Raw genomic sequence first — 22210 nt, forward strand, 5'->3', positions numbered from 1 at the left:
ATCTAAAGGTAATTTAGGATACATTTAGTGACCATCCAACCGGTTTGCCTGTTTTACAATGACGATAGTATAGTTTTGAGTTTTATTTAACTGCTGTGTTCTGCAGAATGTTCAGAATGATTTCTGATGGCTGATTGGTTTGTTTTTTGTATTTGTTTGTTTGGAAGTTGAAAAGTTACAGAATCACTGGGAAGAATCTCACACTAAGTTGACGGACAGGGTTCTTCAGCTGCAGAACATGCTACAAGATTCGAGTGATTGGCTTGAGGCCAGAAAGAAGGTGGAACCCCTGTTCAAAAAAGCCAATGAAAAACTGGAAGGCTGGAAAGGAATCTCCTACACCGTGGATGATCTGAAAGAACAAAATGCCGCTGCCAAGGTGATTATAAATAAATAGGATATTAAAGTAAACACACAATAAATACTGAGTCAGTGTTTGGAGGTAAAAGGGTATTGCATGTCAGAATAGGTCATTTGAAGCTCTATTTATCCAAAGAGCGTTAGGTGATATTCTAAAACAGTTTACTTAATGCAAGTAAACTCACGTAAACCTGAAGTGAAAAAGTGCAAAAGACTCTTTAGGTATGCTAAGAATGCTTAAAACATACTTCCAGTACAAGCAAACGTAAAGCATCCTCTCCCACATTTATTTCAAACAGAGTGCAAAGTCTATAAGAGCCGGATGTGGGATTTAAAAGTCTCTCACCATTAAACAAGATTGACAAGTTCTGGTTCCAGAGATTGCGTAGATAGAGAGACTAAGATATATGTATGCATTGGTGCAAGACAGCAGCTTCCTGTAAGACAAGCATGGAACCATACGGGGCAGCAGGCAATCAGGAACTCAGATGTCAGCACTGACAGCCCCAGGACCGGTCGTCAGTTACCCATACGACAAAGAATGAGTCAGATCAGATGTATCTGGACCTGCAGGCAGCTCAGAGGTGACAGGAAAGGGAAGGTTTGAGTAATTGCGTGAGGATGGAAAGGGTATGAACTGTACGTTCAGCAGAGTACAATAATTAAAGTCACACAGGTCTTACTGCGGCAGATTAACTAAAAGTGAGAGCTTGTGGAAAGCAAAGCTGTTAGAGCTATCCGAGACATTAACACCCCTCCAAAACGTGCTCAGCCGATGGGAGTAGCCACATTTGGTGACAGGGCAATAACACTGACAGTTCGGTTCACCACAACACCTGGCCAATGAGCCCCATGCAGCTCTGCTTCTTTGACTAAGATATCAACAGTAGTAGAATATCTGGCTTTGTCATATTTACCCAAAGGCTTTACTGGATAAGGATGAGTTTAGTCTGGACTTACTGATTGAGAGTGTGTCTGAATCCCAAGCATTTGGAAAGCTATTCCATTGCTGGGGAGCTCTGTAATAGAGTGCTCAACTCCCTGCTGGAGCACTCACAGTTCTAGGAACTGTCAAATAACCTGCAGTTTGTGAGAGAAGTTGTTGAGGAGGATTATAAAGAACCCAGAGACCACTGAAACACTGCAGAAGGAGGACAGTCTGACCTTTACAAGTGAGCGCAAGTTATATCTTTCTTCCGGATTGGAGGGTGAAATTTCTAAATCAGACAGAGTAATTGTAATGTATGCTCACTCATTCAGAGGAAAATGTGTTACAATTTAAAGTCAGAGAGTATTTGTCATTCCTGTCTCAAGTACTGTGAAAAAAAGTAATAGAGAAACAATTGCATCTGTAAAAATGTTTATCCAAAAAGTGCTAGAGCGTGAAGTAAAAGGGAAGTTTACTCTTCTTGACTCATAACCCGGTTGTTTTTTTTCGATCCAACCTTTGGATTTTGACTTTTTCATTTCAGTCAGTCGTTTTCTGTAAGAACCTAAAACAAACTCAGAAAAAAAAAGAAAAGAAAAAGAAAAAAAAAGATTTGCCTTGTTGTGCATGCTGGTGACTTTGCTGACAGTGAATCACAAAATAAATGATTTCTGAAATGCCAAGTGGGTCAGAGAAAACAAAGAGCCATTTTTTTTTGTTTGTTTGTTTTGATTTTATTTTGCCTGTGCTGGGCTTTTATATGGTGCGTGATCTTGTTGATACTGTTTCCAGTCATTCTTTCAGGAGGTTGGATGAAATGAAGCAGTGAGTTTGACTATTGATTTTTGAGAAAGTGTTTGCAGCTATATTTGCTCAGTCAGCCCACAAACACCACATATTGTTATACTTAATCAATTTCGAAATGTAAACATCAGAAACAGTGGTAAATACACAGATGAGCCAAAACATTATGACCACCTGCCTAATATGCTGTTGGTCCTCCATGTGCCGCCAAAACAGTGCCAATCTGCCGAGGCATGGACTCTGCAAGACCCCTGAGGGTGTCCTGTGGTATCTTGCACCAAAACATCAGCAGCAGATCCTTCAAGTCCTGTTCATGGCAATGGTATTCTCTGGTGGCAGTGGCCTCTTTCAGCAGGATAATGCACCCTGCCACACTGCACACGATGTTTGGGAATGGTTTGAGGAACATGATGAAGCGTTCAAGGTGTTGCCCTGGCCTCCAGATTCTCCAGATCTCAATCCGATTGAGCATCTGTGCGATGTGGCGGACCGACCGACCCTCGGCGGGTCGGCGCTGTTTTGGTGGCACACGGAGGACCAACAGCATGTTAGGCAGGTGGTCATAATGTTTTGGCTCATCGGTGTATTAGTCTGTTGAAATAACTGGTTGTTGTGTCAACAGTTTAATTATATTGAAGCTATTGTCAGTATACCCATAGGTCAACACATATGAACTTTTATTATTCATACTTTTCTTTAGTGTTCTGATGTATATCAGGATACTCCACATTCAGGTAAACTTATAGGTACTTTAAGCATAAACAGTAGGAACAGAAATCCATCAGTACATCTGAAGTGTAAAACATATGCTTTCTTATATTTCTACACATTTCAATACACTTTCTTCGCTTAAGTGGTCCTCCTTTTGACAAGAGACAGTAATTTAATTTGAACTCAATTTCATTTGTGTAGCTTTTTTTTTTTTTTTTTTTTTTGCAGTAGACGTTATGGCAAAGCAGGTTTACAGAATATCAAGCCTGAGGTACCCAGTGAAAATGTCTGTCTGATATCTTTACTTTACACTTTACAGCAATTGGCTAAGGACATACAGCAGTGGCAAACACAAATTGATGTGACCAATGAACTGGCCAACAAACTACTCACCCTCTATTCTGATGATGATACACACAAGGTCAGACAGCTAACCGAGAGTATGAACGCTGCCTGGGCTAATATCAACAAACGGTAAGTTCATTTTTGGACATGTGTTTTGCCGCATCTTCCTACTGAGCCGTTTAATATACGTGTCTCTAATGAAAGAGACTTAGATTTATTTATATGTGTGTTTGGACCAGAGGACCTTAACCTCCATCTGAACCCATCCAAACAAATAATTCAGAACATCCCCCATAAATCAGATTGATCTGCTTGTTCGTGTATTTTCTTCAAATATTTATGTAGTTTCAGAGCGTTTCTTCTGAACTACAGAAGTTTTGCCCAAGTAAGACTTGTGTATGTTTTGTGCGTACAGCGGTCAATTTCGCTTGTCAAATGCAAGATGTGCTTTCCATTTCTAAACCGCAGATTGGTAAAACCCTGTTTTGTTAAAAAAAAAAAAATCTTTTGCATTAGACTCTATGTCTTAGTTGCCTTAGGTGTCCCTGCTATCATAATTTTGAAGTCTGAGATACATCTGAAATGGAATGGATAGTATGGTGATACACAATGGTGTTTGTTTGACCATTAATACTAATCCTACTCCTCCTATTTGCACACCTGTGTACTGAATGTGACTTATTTGTGTTTAAGGTTGTCAGAAACACGTCAGTGACTGTTATACCTTTCTCTCCTCAGTCTTGGGGACAGAAAGTCCGACCTGGAGGGAGGATTGCAGCTCTTACAGCAGTTCTATCTGGACCTTGAGAAGTTCTTAAACTGGCTGACAGAGGCTGAGACCACGGCAAACGTTTTACAGGACGCCACCTACAAGGAAAGACTCCTGGAGGACCCAGATGCCGTGCAGCACATAGTGGAGCAGTGGAAGGTGAGGGGAATCTGGGAAACCTGGTTCAGATCCAGTTCACCCCTGTGAAATTCAATGGGATATTTACAAACCAGAATGTCTTTTCCAAGAGCACCATCTCTTTAAAAAATGCTTCTAGGGCGCATGTTGAATTAATTAGCCTGGAAGATATTGGGTGTAAGTTACACTTTGCAATCAATCAAACCTCTAGCTTGAGAGAGAGAGAGACAGAGAGAGAGAGAGAGAGAGAGAGAGAGAGAGAGAGAGAGAGAGAGAGATACCAGTTGAGGAGGAGGAATGAATTAGTAGGTCCTGGATGTTGGATCGATTCTGTACACTTTTTTTTATCCGTGTTACTGAATTGCCCTGACACTAACCCACAAAGATTTTTTTTCAGTGTGAGTCTTGGGCATCTTACAAAGAACCTGATTATCAGCAGTTTCCATTCGGAGACTTTGTTCAATTTAGCATGTTCATTTATTCAACGTTCAAATCATTTTCAGTGTCTTTAGAGTTAATTTAATTTTGAAGTTTGTTATTTCACTGATTATTCACTTAGATAGTGCATCTAAGATCATTATAAAGAGACACTTTTCCCTGAACACAGTTCAGTATGACTAAACCCTCACAAAAACTAATAACAAAACAACTTGTGAGTCAACGGTTTGGTGCTTCACAAGGTTGATGAAGCTCTTTATGTCTCATTTCATGACTAATCCCTCAAAATCTACTCATTTTTAGGGATTTAGTCTCATTGTGCCAACCATAGAAAAACAAATATAAAGCCAAAAGCCAGTATTTCCCACAACTGTTTTCAAGCGAAGCCTTTTTTCCCTGATCATATTGCATGGACTTTTACTGTGGTAGACGCGCGTCTTTAGCCACAGTGAGCAGAAGCAGTTAAACTGAAGAGGCAGGATAAGATGCGAGAAATGAAGAGAATTGCCTGTTCTCTCGGGCACCGGCCGCTGACCTATTCTAGTGTGCTAGTGCCCACTCACTCGCCAAACAACAGGGACAGTGTCACCTCAACAACAGGCTACTGTAGTTTACTTCATATCTAACAGACAAGCATATTGTTATACAGCCCCCCCCCCCCCTTTTTTTCATTTTCCCTTATAATTTTTTTTTTCTCTCTCCTCCCTCTAATTCACTCGCAGATAGCAGAAGAGAAAGAGGAAGAGTGAGGGTGTGTGTGTGTGTGTGCGAGAGAGAGAGAGTGGAGCAGGGAAAGCTACATGTGTTTTTTGGCAAGTTTTTTTTTTTTCTTTCGGTGGTGTTATGTCTATCATTGAGTAAAAATGTTACACAGGAAGACCTACCACGTCAAGGTCAGAAACTTCATTTTAATGCATTTTTTCGCCATTGAAATGCCAATGTCAATTTAGCTTTTATCTTACTTGACATTTAGCCTGTATTCTCTTTTGGTTTGATGTTTATAATGGTTGATGTTGTTTTGTTACATCACTTTGCCTCATTCCTATGGACTCTATCAGGCCAAAAAGGTTTTCCCATTGCTCTCATCTGAGAACAGAAGCACATACCTCTATGTTTTATTTGTATGAAAATGAATATAGTTTAATTTTCTCTGATGCATTTTTGGAGTACACTAACAAGGACTTTTATGTAATGTTTTATTTACTGTCAAATTCAAGAATACACTTAAAACTTGACTTCTACAATAAAAGCAGCCTTACTTGAGTTAAGCATTTAACCATTAATTTAACAGTAATGTAATCAGTGTAATATGCGTGTGCGTACATGCGTATGTGTGTGCGTATGTGTGTGTGTATGCGTGTGTGTGTGTATGTGTGTGTATGTGTGTGTGTGTGTGTGTGTATGTGTGTGTATATGTGTGTGCGTATGTATGCGTGCGTATGTGTGTGTGTATGTGTGTGCGTACGTGTGTGTGTATGTGCGCTGTGGGGGCGGGTGTGGAAGGGTGGGGGTCCTCATTTAAGCGTACATACGAGTAAGTTAGTAAGACCTCTACAGCATCAAGTGTGGGTGCTCTTTCATCCCGTCTCAATGATCACTTTATCCTTTCCTGACTCAAATCAGGGTGTCCTCTGGCCACCTGTTTTTAGAGCTGTAAACCTTATAACTGTAAACGACCTCAGTCACTGGTTGGCAATTCAGTGGATAAGTGTGACTACGAAGACCGAAGCATGTCTATTTCTATATATATTCAGGATCTCCAGATGGAGATTGATGGCCATACTGAGCTTTACCACTCACTAGATGAGAATGGCCAGCGTATCCTGTGCTCTCTGGGCGAATCGGAAGACGCCGCGCTGCTCCAGAAACGCCTTGACAACATGGGACAGAGGTGGCATGAACTGCGCAACAAAGTTATCAGCATGAGGTAAGATGGATGAGTCAAGTAGTAATAAATATGTATTTGATGGATTAGAAAAGGATTTAGAATAATTAATAATCTTTTTTTTTTTAATCTTTTAAAGCAATAATTAATAAGAAGCTTAAGGTTTTTATTAGCATAAAAAATAGATATCGAAATGTCACTCCACAAAATTATTGACATTCAGGGTATGAGACACCTCATATTTGTTATGAAACTTTGATGCCCACTCTGGGAAAAGTTTTATGTCATCGTCTAGTTTAAAAGAAAACCCTTTTTTGTGTGTTTGTGTGTGTGTGGGGGAGGCGGGGAAGGGGGCATGGCTGAACATGACATTATACATGGTATAAATTATTTCGCCCAATGAACACTTGGATAGGATCCCGCACCCCCCGTGGCCTTAATTAGGATAAGCAGCTTAGAAAATGAATGAATGAATGAATGAATGAATGAATGAATGAATGATAATTAATTACATTCTGAAATATTTATGTTGACATATGTAAATCAACAGCACACCTGCACGAATGCCTATGCTCTCACAAGCTATTCTGTCTGGATCATTCAAATCTGTCATATTGTCACACCCCCAAATATCAAACATTATTAAGATACACCAAGGTGTTACAAAATATTCATGAAAGATTTTGCAAAAGTTCTTTAAAGTTTTAAAGTTCTCATAGCAGCTTGTCTGATTTCACAGGACAAAAACATTCTTTGGATTTTTAGATAATCTCTCTTAATCCGAGCAATTACATTTAAAGGCCGCATGGGCGTTTGCATTCTGTCCCATTTAATCCACATATGTGTGATAATTACTATTTATAAATAGATGTGATTTGAGAAACTAGCTCACCATTTAATACCATATAATGCCACGTGTGTTCAGACACTCATCACAGTGTTTCCCGTAGGCCTTACCTGGATGCTAACATGGAGCAGTGGAAACACATGCACATGTCCCTGCAGGAGATATTAACTTGGCTGCAGCTAAAAAGAGAGGAGCTGGACCAGCAGGCACCAGTTGGGGGCGATGTACCGACTGTGCATCAACAGCTCATCACACACAAGGTTTGGACGTTAAACATGCAGGGACCCCGTATGAATGACCAAAGCATGTTTGTAGTCAAGCACTGTTAGACAAACTGAAATTTTCTGGAATGCTTTTAGAGCACACTTGTGTAACTACACTAAAAGGCTTTTAAAAATGACTACAGGAGACATTCTGCTGAGGAGAGAAACATACATTTTTGATAACATTTTTAAGAACAATGACAATGTTTTAAGCAGTATTCGCTCTTGAATTGTGATGCATTATTAGTCAGACTTGAACTTCAACATACTGCTGTGGTCTAATTGCTAAACTGCTACATCCAATTGCTACCATATTGGCATGGCACAGTAAACTAGTAGGAGAACAAAGTTGTCCTGTTTTGACTATACAGTATTATATAAAAGGAAAACTCATTGTACAAGAGAGAGGTAGATCTGCACAAGAACTCTGGAGTGCAATGGAAAATGCCGTGTTGTGATTACATCAGCATTTCTTCCGTGACAAACAATTCTAATGGAACAGAAATTCAATAATCTCATTCCCGTAACCAAGATAAACTGTCACCTGACAACAGTAATGTCATGGTTCATTTTGTGTTAGGGATTTGATTTTGTTACACTTCTGCTAGTTGGAATCACTGCTGTTTTGTTTTAATGAGAAATTTCAACTTTTAGGAGAGAACTAATCGATTTTATCATTCAACATTCCCAGAAACATTAAAACTAAACTATAAGAAAATTCACTTTTCCTGACACATAACGTTTAGGACGACAGTAATGATATGATTTTATGAATAATAATTTCAGGAATTACATTCTAATAAGTGTCACTGTCTATTTATGTCTTATTTGTTCATTGTTCTGCCATAAACAGTGTCACAGTGTAAAAGTCACAGTCTACATCACCCACAGTTTAAAATATCTGTCAGATTTACAGTTACTAGTTTTGAAGGTATGTTGTTACATTTCCAGCAGTATATGCTTATATTCATTATCTATTTGAAACATTGTTTAAGTGAACACATACTTGAACTGAAGGTATAATACATTCTGCCAAGTTTTTTTCTCTAAGTGTTTGTCCTCAGATAGCAATGTTATTAACAAATCAGCCTTAGTGCAGTCATAGATAACATTAAAGGGACTTTAAGGTCCCTCGTTTTGGTTCTTCTCATGATATATGACTGCACACTGATGGATTTCTCCAGGGTTTCAGAAGAGAACTGAGCGCTAAAGAGCCGGTCATCACTCGGGCGCTTGACTCCGTGAAAACCTTCATTTCTCAGCTTCCCCGTGAAGACAGAAAACAGCCCCTGGAGCAGAAAGGTAATAAGGCTGTCACATTTACATACACAGTCACATGAGAAGCCTGAAATAAGTAACAGGCTGTTTATTTTTCTAAAGTGCTCCAGTGATTCCCAGTGGAGTCGGGAGACTTACCCACTTCATTTGGATGAAGTTATTAGGTTACATACCTGTTTCATTACTGTCCTCCCTAAAATCCTAGAGAGATGTTGAAACTGACATTATTCTGTGATTGTTTGAGACAAAACTATTTAGAAATTGGCATTGACCCACACTCCTCTCTCTGGATCCGCTACCCGTTATAGAATTTTTACCGCTTTGATCGTAGGCCTGTTCAGTGCTGGTTCTGATCCGAGGTGTGGGCTGGTTTTTGACTCTGTTGGGATCTGGGAGAAAAAAAAAGATGCTCATGAAGCACAGAATTCATTTAAATTAATCATGTCCAAAACGGTTTACAGTTTACAATATGTTACCCTTTGTGCACAAAGGATATTTTTAATCAAAAAATGTTTTATACCCCCACCCTCCCTTTTTTTTTTTTTTGCTTCATCAGATACCAGTCCTGCAGAGAGAGGTCAGAATGTGGGGAAAATATTGCGTAAGGAAGCGGAGGATGTGTCCGCGGGCTGGCAGGGGCTTAGCGGAGCTGCGGTAGATTGGCAGCGACAGCTGGAGTTGGCCCTGGAGCGGCTGATGGAGCTTCAGGAGGCAGAGGACCAGTTGGAATTAAAACTTCGGCAGGCTGAGATGGTGAAGGACTCCTGGGAGCCAGTGGGCGACCTGCTTATCGACTCTCTGCAAGAGCACATAGACAGAGTCAAAGTGAGTAACTACATTTCACCTTACATGAACCGAGAGTGACCTCAGTGATACAGCTCCTAATTAACTACACTTTTGGATGGAATATTGGATAATTCAAAAGTAGGAATAATGCATATACCTAATAATTTTGTCAAATAAGCCCTGCCATGTTTGTTTTAGCCATGGATTTGTTCTCCTCCACATTAACATTGATGAATATTAAATTCAGTTAATAATTGATTTGAACTTTACATAAATAACTGAATGTCATAAGCATCTGTAAATCACAAGGGAACCTCCAAATGTCATAAAACAGGAAAAACCACATAAGGTGCTTTGAGATAGTGTACATACCAAACTGTAAATGTTATATTACTACCAAAATGTTTAATGCATTAAAATTTGTTCCCTCTTTCTTTCTTTCTTTCTTTCTTTCTTTCTTTCTTTCTTTCTTTCTTTCTTTCTTTCTTTTCCTTTTTCCAATATTTTCCTTCTTGTTTCACATATCATAGTCAATGGAAAGGTGCAAACATATCTTTGTAGTGTAACAAAGAATTACAAAAAAAAAAAAAGAAGAAGCAACTCTGAAATCCTATTTCATCCCCCTTTGTAGTCACTACTTTGAAGAAGTGTCTCAGTGACTGGGTTCATTGTCATGTTGAAAGATGAATCCTTCCCTCAGTCTAGTGTCTTTTGCACGGTGAAACAGATTCTCTTCAAGAATCCTCCTGTGTTCGTCTCCATTTGTTGTTCCCATTGTTCTCATTGTATCCTTACAAGTGCCCCAGTCCCTGCAGCTGAAAGGTAACCCCATAGCATGTTACAGCCAACACCACACTTTATGGAAGACATGGAGTGTGATGGATTACCAGTGGTGTTTGGGTTGCGCCAGCCATAGACTGGAGACAGGGAATTGAGTCCGTGTCTTCATAGGAACATTTGGTACATTGACTGAGTCTGTTACATACGTTCATCTTTTTTCAAAAAATCGGGGCATTTTCAGGAGCTGCATCCATTTTTTTTCTTCAGGATTCGCGTCCACGTGGCCACTCTCCTGTGAAGGTCACATTACTGAGGAGTTTCAGAGAGTGTTGTTCTGTAAGACAGGTTCTCCTGTCTCAGCTGTGGAGCTCTGTAACTTTGTCAGGGTGGTCCTTTCAGGCCAGCTGCTCAGCTTGAGGAGACAGCCGGTAATGAGAAGAATCCGGGTGGGCCCGTGTTCCATTCCTTATTGATGGGCTTTACTGTTCTTTTTGAGAACTTCTAACATCTTTTTATAGCCCCACACTGGATCCTTTCCTCCCCATGGTTCTATCAGAATTCTATAGACAGCTCCTTCGCCTTTGTGGTGCAGTTCCTACTTTGATGTGCTCTGTTGAGTATGAGATTTTTCATGGACAGGTGTATTTCTTTTTGAAATCATGTCAGTCACGTAATGTGTCTACAGATGGATGACAAAAAGTCTTAGTGAAACATATTTTATTTTCAGTTGGAGCATAAAATCTGGGAAAAACTCCAAGAATGTGAATAATTTCTGAAGGCACCATGAGCGCCCGTTACTGCAGTCAGAATAATCATCTCAGTGTAGTAAAGGGATACCAAGGCTACTGTATATTTATTGTTTTGTCCAAATGCCTACCGAGCAGCTATTATGCTCTTGTATTTAAGTGATCATTAATAAATTTAAGGGAGTGCTCCACACTTAATGCATGCTCAGTTAAACTGCTGTGAGAGTCAGTGTAACTCTGGCATTTTTTCAGTGGAGTCCTTACACGTTTTACTTGACTGTTGCCAGGCCTTCCAGGAGGAGATTGCTCCAATACAAGATGATGTGAATCATGTTAACAAACTGGCCTCCACTTTTGGTCCTGGAGACATTCAGCTCTCACCATCAAACCTCAACCGGCTGGATGACCTCAACATGCGCTGGAGGCTTTTACAGGTATGTACTCAATCCTTAAGATTTCCAGAGCATTTTCAGCAATTTGTGTGAAAACTATGCATTTGGTTTCTGTCAAAGGATGCAAAAACTAAACCACATTTCAAAGTGTTTTAGTGCAAAGTTTTTTTTTGTTTTTTTTCCAAACACACTTTTGAGTGTTTTAGTTATGTAAGTTTTATCATTTAATATTCGTTATCAGCAAAGGTATGAGTGCTATAATAATTAAATAATTAAAATATTTTTTTGCACCAGTCAAAGGGCAGATACCAGTTGCAGGAAAGTTTTCTATTGCAAAGGGAATAGTTTATCATGAAGATGGTCACAACTGTTTGTTTTAGTGTTTTACAGTAAGTTAGTTCTTGCTGTAAAGTTCTACAGCAATACTAAATCAGTGACTTACCAGTAAAAGAGATATGTGATTTGACACAAACAGCCCTTGTTCCCATATGGGACTGTAATGTGTAACAACAATTCTCCACATAGAATAAATGACATTTACCGGACGCATATCATCATTTATTACTACAGAGAACTGGAGAGTCTTTTGATTGTGTTTCCCGTAAATTTTACTTTGTATATATGATATAGAAAATGATATCAAAGTGTGCAGGCTTGTGTCATGAACACCAGAAAAGTAAGGACTATAAATAGCCCAATAGGAAACACAAAACTACAGTTGCAACCTTGAAATCCTGAGCTACAGCAGGGTCAGCAGGTCCCTCTTGAGAACCTTACTGACGCAGTGAACAGTATTACATAATATTAGACTTTCTGTGTGTCTGATGGTAGGAACCATATATATTCCATGTCATCCACATATCAGTCATCTAGATGCGGTAGACCTTTGGAAGACTCTCAGATGCTGCTTTATTCACTGTACTACAAAATAAAGCGTTATTACTCTTTTTGTTCTGTTATCTGATACATTTTGGGTACACATATAAAACTGGAGAATCACAATGTAGAGTCAAATCCATTTCAAAATGTTCTGTGTGAAAGCCCTTTTTCCTTCTGCATTTTCATTTTGCTGCTGTTCCTTGCTCTGTCCTTTCTCTCTTTGTTCTGTCTCTCCAACCCCTTCTTTCATTTCCGTCCAACTTCCTATCACTGTTTTTTTCCTCCTCTTTTTTTCTGCAAATGTTTCAACATTCTGAAAATCCTGCCCTAAGTCTTTGACTCTTTGTATCCTCCCTCACTCTTATCAGATCTCGACTGAAGAGCATTTGACTCAGCTCACTGATGCTCACAGAGACCTGGGACCCCAGACTAAACATTTTGTGTGCCGTAAGTTATCTCTCTCTCTCTTTTATGACATATCACTCAAATAATTTGATATTTATTCTGCACTGAGACAGTGATTTGTTACCAAAAAAAAAAAAAGAGTGCCCTTATCAAAATTGTCACATTACTGTGCAACCAGCGTGCTAACACATGGTGAGTTTTAGGTTAAGTCACATTATTGATAGTCAGATACAACTTTTATCAAATCATTTACCCAAAGAGTGTGTGATGATGCGAGTTAAACCAAAGTTTCTCTTAACAGTAAAAATCAAGTGGCACCAGTATTCATGTCAGCAACCAATTATTTTTGCACTCAAAAATGTTTCATGATTTGCAAAAGGGATGTGTCATGAGTATTCTGTGGGCAAGTTTCACGACAATTTACTGCATTCTGCTAGTGTCCACAGAAAACAGTTTAAAGGGCAAAAGTGACGTGAGTATTTTTTGGACAACTAGATTGACAGTGGCACAGGGTGCACAGTATAAATTAGTCTGACAGCTACGATCACAATTTGAGAAGAAATGATTTGATGATTTGCTTTTTTCACTTTTTTTTTCAATTATATAATTCAAAATTTTATCAACCTAAGAAACTTGTTTGATGGCTGATTTTCAGTGAAGGGTAAAACCTTCATTTATTTCCATGCAAATACCAGTATGTCTGGCCTGCAATTTATGCATGAAGACATCAGTCTTCTGCTTTGTTATACACATTTAGCAGACTTGTCAAAACACAAATACGCCGCCACCCAACACTGTGGCAAATTGACTTTTAAAGGAGAAACAGTAGACCTGCTTACCAGACAAGTTTAATGTGCACTTTTACCACACCCAGAACTAATTATTTTGCTGTAGGCCAACCATTTTGCCACTGACTGCCAGCTTGGCATATTTGGCTTGATACGGCCAGTTTTTTTTTTTTTTTTACTGAATTGTTAGGTTTACTGCTGTCAAACAAGTACCTATTCATCTCAGTCATGTATCAATTAAATTGAGCTTAGAATTTTTTTTCCACAGAAATGAGGCCAATAAAAAGGGAGTTTGTAATCATATAATCACAGTAGTAGTTTGAAAATTATTAATGGTTGTACAGCAAAGGTGGAGAATTATAAAATGCATAGTAGACCGTTATGCAAACACACTCAATCATGTTGTTATCCGAGATTCAGAAGGGACAGAAATACATTTATTTTTGTTCCTAGACAGAAACAATAAACTCACAGCATATGAATTATTTAGTTCACGTAAATTACAAGATAAATCACTGTTCTCAAGCAGAGTGGGAAAATGCAATAAAGGGCAATATATTGATCCAGGAAAAGTCCACTGAACAGAGCAAAGAGACTTCATTTATTAGAAAGACTTAGCAGAATTTTCCCAGTTATTGATCACAAAACAAATATCATGACATGGACTATCCGTTTAATACAGCTTCTTCACTCACCTTTAATGAGTTTTTACTTTTGGATGACTATTATGTGTGCAACATGTAATGAACATATCATGATACTGATATTTGTTTTTACAGCATCTGTAGACCCTCCTTATGAAAGGTCAGTCTCACCAAACAATGTCCCCTACTACATCAAGTAAGTAAACTAAGAGTACAGTGCAGTTTCTTGTATATTTGCTGATGAACACATCATTTTTTAAATCTTAACTCTGTCGATTGCAAGTTTCGCAGTGTCTCAACATATCAGAAACACATGGTCTTTAAAGTAATCTGACAAACGTTTTGGTTTAGTTAGGTAATTAGGGTGGTTTTCACGTGGAATGGTCATTAAACCTCTTATTTATTTGGCGCCCCCCTCCCTGAAAGTAAATTTGTTAGTATTGTGTACAGTTATTTTATTTTTTGAAGGTCGTGAAACTACGAAGAAATCTGCTGCAAGATGAAGGCATTTCCCAAACGCTGACTAGTGGTGTAGAATGATTTAGCTGATAGAGACATGCCAGCCGGGAAAAAGAGAGTTGGCCTAAATAACTCCCCGGCTCCTTAGTCTTTACCTCATGCTTCAGTAATTTAGACTGGAAAACATTGGTTTCGAACTTAGTAAGGTTTTGAAGTGGATAGGCATAAACCGACGTGTCTGAACCTTGCAGAGATACATTGATAGTTCAGTTACAGACACTCGCTCTCTCGGGCGCCAGTGATACACAAGAATAAACAATCGAGAAGGACTATAAAGATCACATGATCTGGAGGACTGATTTTCTTGAATGTGGCCATGGTAACAGCACAACCCCGTCTAAGGATGGCTGTTTGGAACATTCCAATCCCAGCATGCTTCACAATATACAGTAGGAGTAAAAAACAATGTCAAGAGTAGCTAAGTATCCTTTTAAACCATTCTGCAAGAGCTTTCTTTTAGCGCTCATTTTCATGGTTGCAAAAGAAATTCTCTTGCGTTACGCAAAGCAAGGATAAACAAGAAACGCAACACTTCAAGATTATTAAAATAACGTCCACGGCGTTCGACTCCTAGCTCGTTTGACCTAAAGATACGTTTTGTTCCGTTAGCTGAGGACTGTACTCTGGTCTACCTTAAAATGTGTTGATGAGCCCTCCCTGACAGGACAATAAATAATAGCTCCTTTTCTCTCAAGCTGTAGATCCATAGTGAATAGATTGGGGGAAGGGAGCGAACAGTGTAGCTCCGCCTTGTCTGTCCAACCCTCGAGAAGAGATTGCGGGGAAGTCGGACGTTTGCTCCCCACGGAGAGGGAACGCGGCGTCAGTGATTCGTGTCTGTACCAGGTCTTCCGATTTACAGCAAACGTTTGGATTGTCCATTTTTTCGCCACGCGATGAGGGAGCAATTTAGGAAGTAAGTGGAACCCGTCGGTGCAGTAATATGGATGGAAACTGGCAGCTAGGTGTGCCCTGCAAGTAGAGGACGCTGAAGGAGTTTCTTATTTGCCTTACAGAACCCGCGCCAGTTGTAGCTCGATGCTATATTTATTTATTTATTTTCGAAGCAGGTGACAGTCTCCAAAGATTTTACAGGGCAACGAGTGTTGTACATTTTTACGTACATAGTGTTGCAATCGTCGTCTCTCTTCATTCATTTATTCAGGACCTGTGATGTTCGCTCACCGACACAGCGACTGTTCGCTTTTGGTTCATCCTATGCCCAGTTGTGAGGCTGAGTCGTAAGCTAACGTGATCATTTGCTGACAGAAAGGTGTGATTCGTCAGGCATTTGTGTAGGTTCTAAAATCTCGGCAAATACCCACGGTACGAAAAGTCGATCATTTTGTAAGATGTTTTAACAGTGCAGAATAGTTCACCATATTTACATTATACACTAAACAGCAGCCGGTTGAACATTCCCTAGTATTATCTGTATGTACTTGAGTGTTTGGTCATCAGTATTTTGGGCAAATTAGAATTATGCTGCTCAGATTTGTCTTTGCTACATTTTACTGCATGTAAATGGCTTTCGTTTTCCACTTTCGCGCATGTTGCAAAATATAGTTAATTCGACCGATGTCCTGGGGCATTCACCTTTAAACCTACATTTACATTGACATAACTTACCACTGACGCTACGGGGAGGGAACTATTGGACCTAATAAGAAAATTTGGCAAGACGTTATCATCGCAAGGCGCGAGAGCATAGAGGGCGCTGTCAGTTTCAGTGTAAAGAAAACTCCGAACGTAGGCTTTTGCTTAATTTATGGCTCCTCTTGATTTTGTCCATTGTCTGTCATAGTCGTGAGGATGATGAGCAGGGTTCTTATTCAGGCGTTCAGACTTAAAATACACAGAGACGTGCAGTGGAAGGACCCAATGCAAGAAAAAATTGCGTTGAAATGGTCTAGGAGCGTAACTTCTGTGTTTCAAAAAGAATCAGAACTGCATTATCCACTGCACACAGTATACACATGCCGGTCCTGTTGTTGGTTTCACATTTTTCCAGGAAGAGTGGTTTCACTAGGGCAACGCTTAGAAAAGATGTACCCAGTGTTTTCGTTAAGAAAATCTGCCGCTATTGCCTTTAGATCTGAACACACTGTTTCTTGTTTGTTTGTCTGTTTGTTTTAAAGGCGCAGGAACAAATTACAAAGTACATTTCGCCTCCACCGCTAATCACTAGAAATGCATGCAACTGTCACAAATATGATTAACATAAATCTTTAACAGCTTCTGAGGGCTGACAGGAATTGGTTTCATTAAAATGATAGGACACACATTTCATAAGAGATGATCCAAATTCTGCCTGTTTCTAGTTCTATGTCTATCCTGTAAGCAGAATCCCAAGATACTGAATGTTGTTATGTACATGTTGGCTATAACAGTGTAGAAGTTATACACAAACAGTTGAATTACATTTAGAGGGTTACAGCATTCTCAGAAGTGGTCCCCTTGGCAAAGGCCAATGACAGGGGATCTAGGGCAGTGAATTCAATGATTCTGTCATTACAATTATTATTAGGCTAATTTACCTCTCCTGGTTTTGAATGTTCACGTAAATTTAGACCTCATATGACATGAGCTTAAACTGTGAAAGCCGCATGTTATGTGGCTATAATAACCAGTAAAACCAATAAAAGTTTCATTGGTTTTCCTCACCAACCAATTAAAAGAAAAGGCTATTTTTCATTGGCGTGCAATCCGACATGATTGGAGGAAAGCTCTGTTCGCCTGGCTTTACCTGCATCCACATAAGTGCCAGTCGGTCAGGTGTCTGTGTGGTCAGTAATCACCACTGAGATTGCAAGCATGAGAGGGGCCCCGGTCAGCTGTGTTCAGCCCTGTTCCCATGGACACTGTGCCACATTTGGGTAATGTGGCACAGCTGGGATTCGAACCGTGATTCCCTAATGTAGGACACGCCTCTGCACTGCCAGTGAGGGTCTTAATCAGGGAGACTGCTCAGGAACTCCTGCCTGTCTGTAAAAAAAAAATCTGTCTCTGTTTTGTAATTGTAGTGCCATCACAAAGCAGTTCCCCATGTTTAGATTCTTTACAACTGCTCCTGTGTTAGCTGTGCAATCTAGGTAATTAGGCCTCTGTTTGAAATGAAGAGTTTAATTCTCCCCAGTGTAAGATAAACACACTTTTTTTTTCCTTCTTCTTTTTTTTCACTAACAAGGCTTTAGAAGTTTAATCACATTTGTTATGTCATTAAATCACATTTGTTACCGTTATGATATTTCACTTTTCCCCATTTTGCCCGTTTTCATCACAACTCTCTCGATTAGATTATGTTTTGCTGAAGTGGAAGGGATTTCTCCCAGCAGTCAGACTGTTTCTTTTCAAAGTAAGCTGCGTTTCCTCTCCGATTTAGGCCACAAGGGAGACAAATGTTCCCTCTCTGGCAGCAAGGGTGGAATGTAACGCTCAAATGGCACTTAAGATCTGTGTCAAGGCGGGGGGGGGGGGGTGTTTATCAGGGACTGACTCAGTAATACGTTCCTACGGTTTGTCCTTTTTTTTTTTTCCACCAAAACGGCTCTTCCTCCTCATTGGGAAAAGCCAAGTGAAAAATGAAAAGCCCGTACTTTGCAGCGCGTCTGTACGAGTCTGCACGTGCATGTTTGGTTTTGGTCGGGCGCTGCTTACACGGCATTTGTGTCTGGGCAGGTCTTTTGTGCCGTGTAGAGAGCGCCTACGGTTGAGACAGAGTGGTAGACTTAATTCATTTTCCCTGTTTTTATAGCTGGTAGCGTTTTTTTTTTTTCCTTCTAAAATCTGCCATAAAAGTAGAACTTATTTTTATCTGTTCTCTCTTTGTTTCTGTATTTGCATTTCCCCCCCCGTCGGTCGTACTTGCTTTCGCAGGGCCAGATCCTATGTGTGTTTGTGGAAGGAACAGCTCTGCACCAGGTTTTTTTTTTTTTTTTTTTTTGCGGTTAAATGCCTTGGTCAGGTGGATCAGGTGTGATTGCCCGAACTTGACCAGCCACTCCAGTTAAACAGCCAGGCTTTTACCCTGAACACAGTTTTCCCTCAACTCTTACCCTCTGTCATCTGTATTTCTCAGCTCTCAAATGGAACATCTTGATGTGTTAAATAGATGTGTAGTATAACATGTAATGTTAACCTGATGAGTCATCAGAAAGCAGACTTGTACAAAAAGACCACATCTGTCAGATTACGTGGTATTCATTTGTAATGGTAAACAGAATGGCACTCACAGCTATGTACGGAAGTTTTCTGCAGCCTTTTATACACTGCACATTGAGGCTGGTGGTGTTCTGTCAGAGGAAGCGTGCTATACACTCCGGAGCTTTCTAGATTCCTCATGCAGATTGGTATTGGTAGAACTGACAAGGCCTCATCATTCATTTTACTGGTAGATCTCTGTTAACATGATTGATTGATTGTTTTTGCAAGACCTCACATTACTTAAAATTGATATTTGAAGCCAATATAAGCAGTCTGCTATTAATTTTGCCACAGCTTGTAGCTATATCTGATTTCATTGATTGTTTCTATAGTGCGCTGTTGACGATGAACAAGATTTGTATAATGGGAGTCAGTGTGACGTGTAAGTGTGAGCTTGGGTGGAATTCATACGCTGTACCTGTATGAATACAGCTTTCGGTTTTTATCTGTTTGAATACGGTTTTCAGTTGGAAGGATTGACCTGATCATGGCTGTGGTTACAGACTGTCCCCACTTGTTCTCTAATCTGCACCTCTCTCTATCCTTTTCCCTTGTCTTATGTTGATGGATACTTTGGCTTAACCATTGACCCTGTGTCTCTTTACAGTCTGTCATAATATCGGGTGAAGACATGGGCCCGTGTCGCCCATTAGCCTGTGTTGACCTGATGGGCCTGAGGGAACACTGGCAACCTGAGGGCATTTTGGTTTCTTCCCTCAGTGTTGTTGGTTTTTTTTTCTCATTTTGGGCGGAGTGTGGAAAAGGCTATAGCGTTAAGCTATTCAGAGCTTGAAAACTGAAGGTCTCTGTCAAGACTCTGTAAATTTCCAAAATGCTGGGTACAGAGGTTCTGTTAAAAATGTTGTAAATAGTGACTGGGGGCTTCTGGTGGCAGTAATCTATAAACTTTAATACATGGAAGATAATTCTCCAGGGAGTGTCTAGCCATTTTTTTCCGGCCGTACCGCAGTAGGCAGCATAGACTCCTGTTTGGGTTTGTCACCAAAAAGGAAGAATAATTGTTTCCAACAAATCCTTCGTTACCCTACATAAGATATTGAGATATTTGAGAAATGAGCTACAGGTAATCAGATAAATGTAATTACTCAATGCCTAAACAGACTTAAGGTCTCAGTTCAGCATTACCTGATGAATTTGAATCCGTAACATATTACCAGATATAATCGTTTTACCCTGTCAGCTACTGCACAAGGAACTTTTTGTCAGAGCAGATAAAACAAAAACGTGGCATAATTTCAGAGTGTACAGTTTTTGAATTTTTATTATGAAAGATAGAAAGGCTTGACCGGGACTCTTTTTTTGGGGGCTTTGCTGAGTTTTTGTCATTGAGGGCAGTCACCTATGTCAGAATGGCAGTAAAAACAACATGGAAACCAAAACAAGTGAAGTTCCATGGAAACAGCACACACCCATTTGACTTGTCATGGACGTTCCATTTCGTACAGCAGTCTTCTTTGAATAACTTTTTAGAAACTCACTCAGGGGGGTTTTACCCCAAGTTGTACATTTATCATTTGAATAATCTAGGAGGACATCTAGTTAGACATTTTTGTGGGGAGGGGGGGCGTCTCCTGAGACGCTTAAATATTAGAAGAAGTCACTGCAAGGATCTGTTGCACTCGTACATCTGTGTTTTGGAAAGCGGCCCTGGAACCTCTAAAATGGGTAAAGCTACTGCTAAGATTCTGTTTGGCCTCTCAAGTGCCATATCAAATATTTAGAGTCAAACCAACTTTATAACGTTCCTGAATCTCAGAAATAGGTGCTGAATCACCGCTGTAATATCATCTGTTATGAATAGGGACGACTGAAATGATCACTGAAAATCAAAACGTCAGTGCATACTCCAGCGCTATGTTTTTAGTAAATCTGTAGTTGTAAAACCTGCTCTCCAGTAGATATTTGCCACTGTGTTTATTGTTATGTGCTACATGAATGAAACTTTTTATGTTTATACCCTGCGTATTGTTTGCCCTGCACACTCCTGTGTTACAAATAGTGTTTCATGGTAAACCAGTACTGAGAAGTGTCACGATACGAGTGGGGTTTTTTTTGTTTTTTTTGGAATATCAGTACCTTTTTACTGTGTGAACGGCTGTTTGATGTGGCTAAATAGATACCTGGCTATTCGTGAGGTGAGTTGAGAGCATCTTTAGAGAGAGCCGATGACTTTCTCGCTGAAGAAGAAATGTTGAAGAAATGACAGCTGCACCAGCAAAGCCCAAACTCATTGACAAGTGGGCCGGGGGGGGGGGTTGTAAGTGAAATCTGGATATACTTTAAAGTGGGTGTAAAAGGAGAGCTGTTTAACACAGCAGCCCTGCCGTGCATACGCAGGTTTAAAGTGTGTCTCGCAAAAGGAGGCAACACGTCAAACCTGGCCATTAATCTGTCAGACAGACCTCCCGGTCTTTTCAAGGAAGTCAGAGACGGACTGGTGATGGCTAACTAACCCAGCTATGCCCACAAAAGACATCCAGAGTGATTGAAAAGTCTTTCCACAGTAGTAATGTACATATTCATATATATATTTGCACTATGCTGATGGTCCATGACGTCATAACCAAATGACAGTGTCTGAGAGACAGTTAGCTAACTGCGGATAGAGACTGTCTGATCATGCATGTGCTTCCAGCTAGCAGACAAGTCTTTACAACATCCCCTGTACCCACAACAGAGATGAATTCATTCACACATGCATCAGTAGGCTGTATAGCTAATGATTATAGATTATAGATTATGGTGGTATTGACACAGGCTGGTGCTTTGAGTAGCGTTGTGTTCATGTATTTTTCACTCCAGAGGCTTTTGTTTTGACTGAAAATGGAGTCCAGTCCAGAAATACCACGTTCAAAGGGATTTGACAGCATTTCCCCCGGTTTTGAGGAAAAGTATCAAATACAGAAATTCATGACTTAGTGCTAAAAGGAAAATCGTAATATTGTGACAACACTGGTTACAAAAAATGGGTGTGCATTTATTCAGACTGGAGGGACCCTTCTCTTGTCCGTATGTGTTGCGTGATGTAATCTTCTCTGTACGTGTAAGGACTGTGGAAAAAGGCCTTCAGACATTCCTTACACGCACCCTGGTAATTTGTGTTTGCAGATTTAGTTGTTTTATGTTCTCTTATTAGGGCGTCGTGTGACTCAGTCAGTTTGTGAGTCCCTGGCAAATGCCGTGGAGCGGGCCCTCCTGAGTTTAGAACCATTTTATTTGAACGTAATCTCTCAACGTAAGCCCTCATCCAAGTTTCATTTCACCCTAGCCTGTGTTTCTTA

General features: G+C 39.9%; 1 protein-coding gene across 3 annotated transcripts in view; it reads left to right on the plus strand.

The window, feature by feature from the left end:
* Positions 1 to 22210, plus strand: part of dmd (dystrophin) — a 97517-nt gene that overhangs the window by 51863 nt on the left and 23444 nt on the right. For 2 of the 3 annotated variants that reach the window (XM_030779482.1, XM_030779483.1), the window contains exon 1: positions 15540 to 15621. In XM_030779482.1, coding sequence (XP_030635342.1) covers positions 15602 to 15621 — 20 coding nt within the window. In that variant the 5' untranslated portion in view covers positions 15540 to 15601. Of the gene's footprint in view, positions 1 to 167; positions 380 to 3122; positions 3278 to 3886; positions 4077 to 6247; positions 6421 to 7328; positions 7486 to 8672; positions 8791 to 9322; positions 9592 to 11365; positions 11513 to 12717; positions 12797 to 14321; positions 14383 to 15539; positions 15622 to 22210 lie in introns of those variants that run through there. The other variant, XM_030779481.1, reaches the window with a different exon arrangement.

The sequence above is a fragment of the Chanos chanos genome, chromosome 7 (genome assembly GCF_902362185.1).
Source record: "Chanos chanos chromosome 7, fChaCha1.1, whole genome shotgun sequence".
NCBI lineage: Eukaryota > Metazoa > Chordata > Actinopteri > Gonorynchiformes > Chanidae > Chanos > Chanos chanos.